Here is an 11,084-nt window from a genome sequence, read left to right on the forward strand (position 1 = left end):
TATTATTATTATTATTTTAAGAATACTCAGGAGATTTCTCTCAGAAATATCCTCTTATAGTAGTAGTAGTAGCAGCATGAGTATTCCCACAGCACTTTCTGTTGGCATTGGTAGGGATAATTGCTACATGTCCCGGTGGCAGAGCAAATGTTTTGTGTGCAGAATCTCTGGTTCTATCTCTAGTTAAAAGGATCAAGGAGGTCTAGAAGACCTGTTCTTGAGACTGTGGAGACTTGCTTGCATCTGTAGTAGACAGTACTGTGTTGCATGAGCAAGCAGTCTGGCATCTTATAAAGCAGCTTCCTGTGTACTTTTCCAGAGTTGAAGTTACATTTATGTTAAAATAGGGGTGGGAGAACCTGAGGTCTTCAAGATGTATTGCTGGCTTTCAGCTCCCAGATTTCCTGTCATTTGTCCATACTGATTTGGGCTAGGGTGTTGCAATCCAGCAACATCTGGAGGATCAAAAGTTGTCCTGTTTTCTAAAATAGTTTGAGTATTGATGCAACTTGCCTCTAGTCTTGCCTGGGGGGAAGGAAATAGCTTCATGTTAAATTCCATGTAAAAAAAAATTAAAATAGGAAGTTGTCTGTTTTATCACAGCATTTTTGACCATAGTGAGTCTAGTGTATGTCTACTCTTCATATTTACCTTGTTTCTGCTATCACAAGTTCAAGCTTAGATTTCTTAGCTATGGTGACTAGACACACTTGTATCTAAAAAGCTTACAGTCTGCTTGGTTTATGAGCTCACAAAAACACATCAACCACACATGTGTTAATATTTGTTTTCTCTTAGAGAGGAGATGCAAATGTGACCTGGAGATCAGATGTTTTAGTTGAATACCAGGGAGAAGGACATAACAGTACCGATCCTACCTGTCCTGCTCTTGGGCCTGGTGTCACTGTAAGTAGGTTTTCAATTTTTTCTTCAAAGTATGTAGAGACGTGTAGATCTACTGAGGGTTTATGTAGAAAGATTAGGAATTGTAGTTTTGATATGAGTGGGATAAGAGGAAAGGAATATGTTAAGGAGTAAAAAGGTAAATTTAGACGTGTTTTGTACTGTTTAGGGCTGGGGCTAATGTTATTCCTTTCCTGTATTATTCCTTTCCAGTGTTCAACTTTGTTTATATGTTGATGGGAGCCAGAGTAATGTTCCTTTCTGTCCCCACCCAGCATTGTTTTCCAGATTGTGTTTGTGAAGATGCATATAATAATACATATGCATGCGTAAGGACGCTATCATCGTCATGGGATTTGCAGTACTGTGAATTTGATGATCGTGAGGTAATTTGCCTATGCATTTTTCATTGCACCATATAAAACTCAAATTTTGCATGTAATCTCTCCTCTCATTTTTATTACATTTATGACCTCAAGTAGATGAGTGGCTTGCAGCAGCTACTTGGCTGCTTGAACTGCGAATGTGCCCTGAGTGTAGATGACATGGTTCCAAAGGTGTCACAGTTCACAACAGACAGCTGCCAAGGAGCATCTTTTTTAGCTTTCCTTTTGCAGTCAGGTTTGGGTTACTTTAGGCGGCTGTGGTGCACCTTTAGCCCAATCCATGCGTCATCTGAACATCATGCCCCTGAATTGGCCCAAAGGCAACGCTTTTGGCCTGTCTGTTTTGGGCCTATGTAGATACTGAAACTTTTAAGAAAAGGTAACCACCTCTTCTGACTTGTCAGAAATATAAAATAAAATGCAGTACAGGCAATACATGGCCCAGTGCTGCTCTTTATCCTCTTAAATAAACTCAGTTAATTGTTTCTACCTCAGGAACTTTGGTGAAATATACAGGTTTTCTTTCATAGTCAAAATGTTGCACCGTGCTAGAGGAGGTTGTGTGAAGCAAGGAGATAAGTTTTCTTTCTGACATTTACTCACCAAGTATTTCCATATTTTCCTCTCTTGTCATTTTCCAAGACTCTGCTTAGAAAATTTCTTCCCTCTATCTTCCAGTTCCAAGCCATTGGGTGGGCAATTGCAGTGGGCCTAAGAGCTGTCTTTCTGCCCCTGGGACCCTCCAGGTATCACACAGATGACTAGGACATAATAGCAAAAAAGCTGAAAGTGACCAGGAGTCCACTTTTGGATTTCCAAAATGGGTGAGGGATTTCAGTGTGCAAAGTGAACCTGTAACCTTTTGAAATATGACTTTACACTCCTGAGGGCTTCTGGGAGAGGCATCCCTCCCCTGTCTTGGTTTGATCAATAAAAGGACAGCACAGATGGAGTCAAGGGCCACAAAAACAGCTTTGTGAGGGCTGTACTTTGCTCACTTTTAATTTATCAAATCCTGCTAGGCACAGGTTCTTTTCTCTTTTCATTCCCCCATAATATTATGGCAAATTTTTGTGCAGCTATTCTGCAGAGCTACCAGAACTACTTTCCTGTTGGAAAAGGATTAAGAATAGGTGTTACATTTCAGTATCACATATTCTTTACATGTACTGTACTGGTAATAAATACTTGGCAAAAGGTATCTGTTTATCAGCTTTTAAAGAACCAGCATTAGGCTTAAGGGAGCTGCAGTGGGCAAGTCTACATTGCACTCCCAGTGCACATACTGCTGCTTGCTGCATGCAGAAGCAGTAGTCCAAAGTCTAAGACCTCATATCAAATTGGAGCTCTTGTTCTAGTAACTATAACAGACATATTGCTCTGTTTAATGAGAAAGCTGAATAAAGTTTTGATTGATTTGTACCTTTGCAAATTGGAATCATTCAGGTAATTGAGAATGCATTTCCATAGACAGAGCCAAGACAATTGGCTTTAAGAGGATTTTATGACTTGCCTCTCTCTTTAGAAGCAAAATTAAAATCTCATTAGTAAGACGCTGGCTTCATAATAACCTCCAGTTCATTTCAACTATCACGAGGCCTGTTCTTTATCCACATGGTAAAACTAAGAACCCCCACAAAAAGTCAGAGTTGCTTATTTTGTTCTTTCTGCTCTGACTTGGATGTGCACATCAAGGCCAGGGGTGGAAATGTTTGTGGTCATGTAGATAATAGTTGAACTGTGACTCCCAGCATTCCTCATTCATTCCCATTAGCTCTGCTATATAGGGCTCTAGGACTTGTCAATCTCTTTAGGGTTGCATGTCGCTTTATCCCTCCCTGAGAGAAATAAGACTTTCCTATAGCATCCTCTCAGTAGCCACTCCTTCATCTGTCTGAAAATGTTCCAGGGAGGAACATGGGTAGGTTGCAAAACTCAGATGAAAGCAAGTTCTGCGAGTTTAATTCTGCTCACAATTCTGTTGATATCTGATTTTCAGGGAATACCTTTCAGCATTAAAGCCTACCTCCTTATCCTCTATGTAGCATTTTCAGGAAGATGGAGGACTGAACAAGGAATACATTTCCAGTTCATTGGCACATGCCTAAACCTGAATGAAGCTCCAGATCTGAGGAAGTAGACCAAGGGCCTGAACAGATAGGCCAAAATAAAGCTGCTTCAGGCCACTTTGGAAGTGTGCTGTTTAAATGACGCATGTGTCCTAAGAGACCAGAAGCGGTGCCAAAGTCACGCTCGAGTCATAAGAATTAGAGCACAGCTATGGTGCAACTTCTGGCCTCTTAAGATGTGTTTGTCATTTAAACAGCACACTTCCAAAGTGGTCTGAAGCAGCTTTATTTTGGCCTGTCTATTTGTGCTCCAAGTCTACAAAATCTTAGGTTACAACTCTTTTGCTCAGTTAATCTCAAAGGTGCTACAAGATCCCTTTGCATGCTGATATTCCACACTCACGTGGCTGTTTCTGAATTCTGTAAACCATGTTCTGTTTAATCACATTCTTTATCTTGGTACATTAGACTAAATATACCATTATATTTAGTCTACCACTTCTTTCTTTTCTGAAGCAAACCTGTTGAACACTTCAGTTGTTAGCAGTCTTATGCATACAGACAACAGTTTATTAGGTATGTGAAAGCAAGCCTATGTCTGAATTTACAATACTGACCTGAATCAAACCTAGTAGTGTGACTAGTGAAAATATGACTTAAGTCTTAAGGACAGCCCAAACCTCATTGCCATTTTCTTAGTACAGAGAAGTTTAAGTCATTAAAACTGGCTATCAGCCCAAAAAATAATTGGGCAAGAATCTGCCACTACAGCAGGAAATCATGTGGCATTCCAGGTATTGAATTGCATCTCCCAGGTTATGTTCCCCAGATTATGCTGACTAGGGCTGGGGATTGCTGTTCATCATCTGGAACTGCATTTCCACCTTTACACTAAGGGTCTTCCTGAAACTTACAATCTTCGCAGGAGGAATTTTTCTCCATCCTCCCACCTTCCCAAGCTTGATTAGGAGAGAGCCTTCTCAGTGGATGCTCCTAGGCCTTTGAACAGTCCTCTTTTCACTGATGGGCAAAGACCTTTTTTCAGCCTTGCTTGGCCAGGGTGAAGTGATGGTCAGTTGGGTGTGTTGTTTTTACTGTATATAACGTGTATTTTAAGTATTTTGATTGTTGTAATTTTAATGTTTTAAAAGTAGTATTTTAATTGGATGCATGGTTTAATGCTTTTTAAAATTTTTTGTATTCCATGTTGTTTTAGTTGCTTTATTTTAATTTATATTGGAAGCTGCTTTGAATCTGTTGTGGGAGAAAAGTGGGATAGAAATAAATCAATCAATCAAATAAATAAGCAAGCAGGTAAAAGTCCAATTGGCATTTTGGCGCGTTGGTGGAAGACCTCTGAGGACACAAACAGAGTTTTTAAAAGGACAAAGAATAAAATTATATAATGCCTTTTCAGCTCCTGGAAAGCCGTGTGTGTGTGTGCGTGCTTTCAAGTGTGGCAATCCCATAATTTTCATAGGGTCTTCCTAGGCAAAGAATACTCAGAGGTGGTTCTGCCAATTCCTTCCTCTGAAATATAACCACAGCAATATAACCACAACATTAACCAGGGCTGATCCTGCTTAGCTTCCAAGATCAGACAGGTTATGTTGCCTTTATGGTGTTTAGGAACTCATGAAATCAAAGGTGGATTCAATGCCCTGATGTAATAAAACCATGGATTGGCCATGGATTAGTAACAGAATTGATTTTTTTTTATCTGAAAAATACATGTAATGTTTGTGGATTGCTTGCCTAATGTAATAGAGAACAGTTTTAACAATTCTAGAAAATCTTGAAATTGTTTTGTCAGTGAGAACTGAATGTATTATTGGCCTACTTTTCTTTTTCTCAAGGTGTTTGTTGAAGTTTATAACCTGACTGCAGACCCACATCAGATTACTAATATTGCAAAAACAATAGATCAAGAAATCTTAGAAAAGATGAACTATCGACTAATGATGTTGCAGTCCTGTACTGGAGCAACATGCCGTACTCCAGGAGTCTTTGAACCCGGGTAACCATGCACTTCTGACCTATTTGAGTAATTTATAATTTGTTTTAAACTGTTGACTCGTGCAAACTTTTGTTTTTAATGTACATTTCACTGTGAGTACTTCTAGTAAAGGTTAGCTTCAAATACACTGTAATAAGTTGGGAAAATCATGAATATTTCCTTAAAGGAAAACCTGGTAAATACAAGACTGCATTTGAAGGTATGTTAGCAGAAGGGAGAACAAAGAGGGTTCCCATGCCCTTCTGCTCCCAACAGCCCACCATACCTCTTTCCTTCATTATTCAGAAGGCTTCCCCCTCTCTAGAGGATTTTTAGGTCCCAGATTGCTGCAGAAATGAGAATACTTCATTTCCTGTGTTTTCTGAAGCTAATCAAGATCATTTTTTAAAAAGCAATAATCTATACCACAGCATTATTTTGTTAATGTATGCCCTGAACAGACAGGCCAAAATAAAGCTGCTTCGGGCCACTTTGGAAGTGTGATGTTTAAATGACACATACATCCTAAGAGGCAGAAGCCACACTAAAGTCACACTCTAGTCCTAAGGACTGAAGCGTAGCTATGGCGCAGCTTCTGGCCTCTTAAGATGCGTGTGTCATTTAAACAGCATGCCTCCAAAGTGACCCAAAGCAACTTTATTTTGGCCTCTGTTCAGGCCGTTAGAAAGACTATATGCAACATATGTCTTTGTATAATATAGATATTTTGTATAATATACAGATATATATATAAAACACTATGTATATACTGTACAGTGCACGTTAGTGTGGTAAAATGTGTGTAAACCTCACCTGAGATCACTTTTTCTTATATTTTTGTTCTCCACCTTGTAGGTACAAGTTCAATCCACACTTGATGTTCAGCAACCATGGAATTCAGACTCGCAGACTTTTTACACGTTCATTATAGTGGCATCTGCTAACCTACTTGTTACATGTGTCTGTTTCTTCAAAGTGACTGCAGAAGATCTGCCTAATCCACTCTGACTACATCTGAAAGACTTGATCGGCTGGCTATGGGAGAAAATAACCTCTCAAGCTGGTTGCTGCCTTGTGCAATACATGTTCATTAAAGACATGGTCAGTCTAGTCCACTCAAATCTGATGACCACATCAATCTCAACGTTTCATCCTGAAGTACAATATTAATTTTTGACATGCATCGAATATCCCTGCTTGGTGTAAATGAAAGACTGAGGCTTAGCTTCTTAAAAGCTTACTACATGGAGAGGTGGTCGTATGCTGGGCCAGCTATGTACGCAGAGGCTACAGACTGTCTTCCCATAGTTACAGCCACTACCTGATAAGCTTTTAAGAGGATTGGTTGCATTTGTATTCTGAATCTAGTATAATTAAGTTAACCAGGGAGGTTGCCATTCATTTTCTTCTCAGCTTTTCAAGGCTCAGCTGGAATTGCTGATTAGAACTTGTGTGCCTGTTACTGTCAGATGTTACACATGCCTCTTAGGTATAATCAGCTCTAGTGTTCAATCCAGAACCCACTAAACCACTAAAGCAGCATTTCCCCAAAGATGAATGGTACATTATAGTCCAGCATATTTTCTATTTTGTACAGAAACTAACAATTTTAAGTGTGACAGTTTAATTGAACAATTTACATTCTCAAAAGGAAAGTAATACCTAACATCCTAATGTTGCAGTATATTCCAGAAAAGGGGGTTCTAGTGCCCCTTATCAAAAAGTTGGTCTATGATTTAAAACAAGAAAAACCAAACAGTTCTAAGCCTGCATGAAGAGCATTTTGTGTCAGAGCTTAGGAAATCATGTTTCTTTGGTATCTAGACTTGATTTTTGATAAAGGAGTAATTCTTTTCTTTTCTTGATTGTTATATGCCTATTTGTGAATATGTATTAGCATTTATTGAATATGTAGAAGTTATCAGTATTTAATACTTGCACTTTTTAATTTAATATCACAAAAAGATGGTTCATTATAATACTACTTGTTTGGATGCTGGACCAATTGTCCCCTGGAATACTTTTTGTCACTTGTGCAATGACACAGGTAGTGTACAAACAGTAGAAGCAGGTGAGAGCCATTTTGTATGCATATAAACTGGTTTATCCCTTAAACAGTATATCCATGAACAACTAGAAATAATATCTGAAAACTCTTTCTATGACATTTTTAGGAAGTAATAATTGACTTTATTTTTCAAAAAGATCTACTTAATGTATGCTGTGCCTGGTGAACTAGAAAAGGAAAGCTTAGGCCATATCATCGGTATGGGTTTCAAGTGCAGTCAAGCGAGAAACAGGCTTTAGTTTATTGGACACAAGCAAATGGAAGTAGCTTCTTCAACCTAGGCTGTTGTTTCAAGCCAATTTATGCATGTTGTGTTCTGACAGACCTCCATTTGATTGCAGCACTCCAGAATACACATGGGGGATTGTTTCTTGGAAAGTGCTCACTGTCAAAACTGCCTGACAACCCGGATTTCTTTCTGCCATGCAGACTTTCCATACCCTAATGAATTTTAATATACATTTTCTGATAATGGATTCCCTAATTCATAGTTTTGTAGTGATACATTCCCATGAGAAAACTAAGCTCCTTACATGCCACCCTGAATGGTTGAATTGTATTTTAACGTTTTCAAGATACACAAAAAGGCAAGTATATGTTATTTGGCCAGATGTAAATATTGAAAGGGAATACATGCAGCTTTCCTCTCTGATGCAATGTATCCTTGTACTTAGAAATATTAGAGTATAAAATCTGAGACAAAATGCCAGTGCAAGTAGCAGATGGACTGTCAAAATTCCTCTGATGGAAGTTTTAGAAAGGGCTTATGCAAATGACAAGTAACTTTCTTGAAATGGAGAGCAGCAAATAGGAGGCTAGTTACATGTTTCTCAGAAGAAAATAATCACTAGTCAGTAGGGGAAAGTTCTTTTTTAAGTATCTTCACAAACTTAAGCATTTTCTTTACTCTGTCCTGAAAGAAAGTAATACTTAAGATTGCTACATTTAACATAGAATAGGAATGTTGCAAGTCAGAAGGTTCATCTTGTAAATTTACAAATTAGATTAGACGTCTTTGACAAAAGGTGCAAGATGCTTTCTCTCTCTGGATATGGTTAGCAGTGTCAGGAGAATCTCATGAAACAAGGTAAGAATGTGTGATGCGAGATTTGCATACAAAATGAAATACTTGAACTGGGTGTGTGTGCAGTCCCTCCCTCAGATAGGAAGTTCTCGTTTTACCCCTTTATAAAAATTCCTCAGACTTTTGTATCACAATTGTATTATTTCTGGTCTGCTGTTTTGAACAAATGAAAATATAAATGGCCATATCCTATAGCCTCTGATAAGCAAGATCTTTGATTTGGCTGCAGTCTACTTGCACTTTACCACAAAAGAGCTATCCAGTTGTTGGATATTAACAGAGGCCTTACAGAGTATTAGTCTTAAAATTTAATTCTCTCATACATTTTAAACAGGACCTGCTTGGCCATAACATGGCAACAAATCATGCCATGTTAAAATGGATGGGACTTCAAATGTGTGGCAGACAGCTGTACACAGAACTGCTCTCCATAATGGAGTAGTTGCCATGTAACAGAAGAATTAGCTGTGAGTTGACTTCAGTTCTAAATTAGATCTTGTATCTGACTCTTGGTTTAGTTTTTGGTTCTTGTGATAACCAGCAAGTAAGTTTTATTAACTAAACTGGAACTGATATCTTAATGGCAATTTTTAAGGGCAAGTAATGCTTCCCCAGACTATATTAACATGAGATGTTCATCCTATTAAAAATCAGTTGATCAAAATGCTATTAAAAACAACAAACCAATTATCTCGAAAGTCTATTTGATGAGGTACACAGAATAGACAGCTATTACACCTATTTGATGTAAGATTTTTTTTTAATTACTTGTGACAGGCAGCCTTCCTTGGTATTTGATTTCCCCCTTTACAGTACAACACAATAGAAATTATAACCACTATAAGAATTGTCTCCAATGCTGCTTGAAGCCGTGGCATTGGCTGTTCTGTCTTCTTTAATGTTAACTATATTTCTGTTTCTGATGTGTTCCCTCAATGCTGTATGACAAACTGTGTACACATATGTTTTCTATCTCATGGATAATACTGTTTAGTTTAGGAAGTGCCCTTTGAAGAACCCTGTATTATTGCTGCACTTTTCGGTGATTAAAATTCTGTCTACAAAAAATATTGTGTCCTCGAATATGAAAAAAAGAAAAAGAAAAACATATGTTAGACTAGAACACACACATATCTGAAATTCTGGCAGCTCGACAGTTCTTTGATACTTCAAAATATACTGATTTAGGGGTTATGCACAGAGAGGAAACTCTGTTTATTGGAACAGAGATTATATATAGATACATTAAAAGAAAAAGGAGAAAAAATGAAGAAACAGAAAATAAGGATTTGGAAGCAAAGAAAAAACACTTCCAGTCTTCCTTTCAGCAGTTATATAATGCAATTATTTCTAGCCTCTCTAGATAAAAATCCTATGGTACATTTCTTTCCATACCCTATTTCTCAAAACTAAAAGTATTTCTTCCCAAGAACAGCATTGCTGTCATTAAAATACTATTTTTCTGTAATAATCTTAAGCAAACCATTAATCATGTTATAAGTATGCAATATTAATCCTCCCAATTAAAATTATAAGTCTATATATAAATAAATAAACATATTATATAAGATTAGTACTTTAATTAAAACTATTTCATATAATAAAGCAATATTACACTGACCATCTACATTTCTTTTTTTCATTTCAAAACCATGTCCACATCCAAATCTCAATGCCATTTTATCCTGCATCAGATTTCTTAACCCAGTTTCACCCAGAGTATCCCTTCAATTTCATCTTAAATTTAATATGAACTTACTCAAGCACACAAATCATGAAGTCCAAGCCATAACTTGTTATAGCTATCTGATCTCCATTCCTTGAAAACTCAGTCTGAAGGATCATGCTTTCTAATTCTTCAGCCCTTTTTCAGCCCTCTCTTTTTCTCAGTTTTACCAGCTAATCCACTCAGTTTTTCAGACTAAACCTTTCCATCAAACCCACTTTAATGTGTTCCCCCTGTATGTATAAAGGGTTACTGAAAAGTTCTCGGCCCAACCTAGGGCCATAAAATTTATATGTTATTCCACATACTCACCCCAAAAGTGGCACGTTTCTCAAGTTTAACTTTTCCAAAATATAGTTATATTCTGATGTCTAGTCACTGAAATACTGTGATGATGATGATGCTACTGCATCATTCCTCTTTTTAAGAGGAAACAGATAGAGGAAGATTTGGTGAGTAAGATAGATGATCAGACCCCAAATTCTTCAAAACGTCCATTGTCTTGCCAACCTATGAGCAGGTGAATGGTCACACAAAAAGAGAACACCTTTCTGCATCTTCCCTTGCCGCATTTTCTTCAGTGCCTCCTTTAATTGGCACAGCAAGTAAAAGTAGTATTTTGCATTAACTATTTGGCTTTTCTGAAGATAGTCATCAAAATACCTTCCTTATTGCAAAAAACTCTGAGCATGACTTTTGCTGGTGGCCTTTGAGTCTTGAATTTCTTTGGCCGTAGAAAACCCATATAGTGTCACTGCAAGGGCTGTTGTTTGCTGTCCAGATCATAGTAATGTGACCATGTTTCATCAGTAGTGATGAGTCATTCCAAAAAATTATCACTAGATTGCTCTA

The 11,084-nt window shown here is 37.6% G+C and overlaps 1 protein-coding gene across 1 annotated transcript in view; it reads left to right on the top strand.

Moving 5' to 3' along the window:
- The window catches only part of GNS (glucosamine (N-acetyl)-6-sulfatase), a 27,851-nt gene extending 17,826 nt beyond the window's left edge, over positions 1–10,025 (top strand). Inside the window, exons 11-14 of the mRNA XM_042469578.1 lie at positions 799–906; positions 1,179–1,289; positions 5,215–5,375; positions 6,210–10,025. Of these exons, the coding sequence (XP_042325512.1) occupies positions 799–906; positions 1,179–1,289; positions 5,215–5,375; positions 6,210–6,285 (456 nt within the window). The 3' untranslated portion in view covers positions 6,286–10,025. The remainder of the gene's footprint in view (positions 1–798; positions 907–1,178; positions 1,290–5,214; positions 5,376–6,209) is intronic.
- The last annotated feature ends 1,059 nt before the right edge of the window (positions 10,026–11,084 follow it).

The sequence above is a fragment of the Sceloporus undulatus genome, chromosome 5 (genome assembly GCF_019175285.1).
Source record: "Sceloporus undulatus isolate JIND9_A2432 ecotype Alabama chromosome 5, SceUnd_v1.1, whole genome shotgun sequence".
Classification (NCBI taxonomy): domain Eukaryota; kingdom Metazoa; phylum Chordata; class Lepidosauria; order Squamata; family Phrynosomatidae; genus Sceloporus; species Sceloporus undulatus.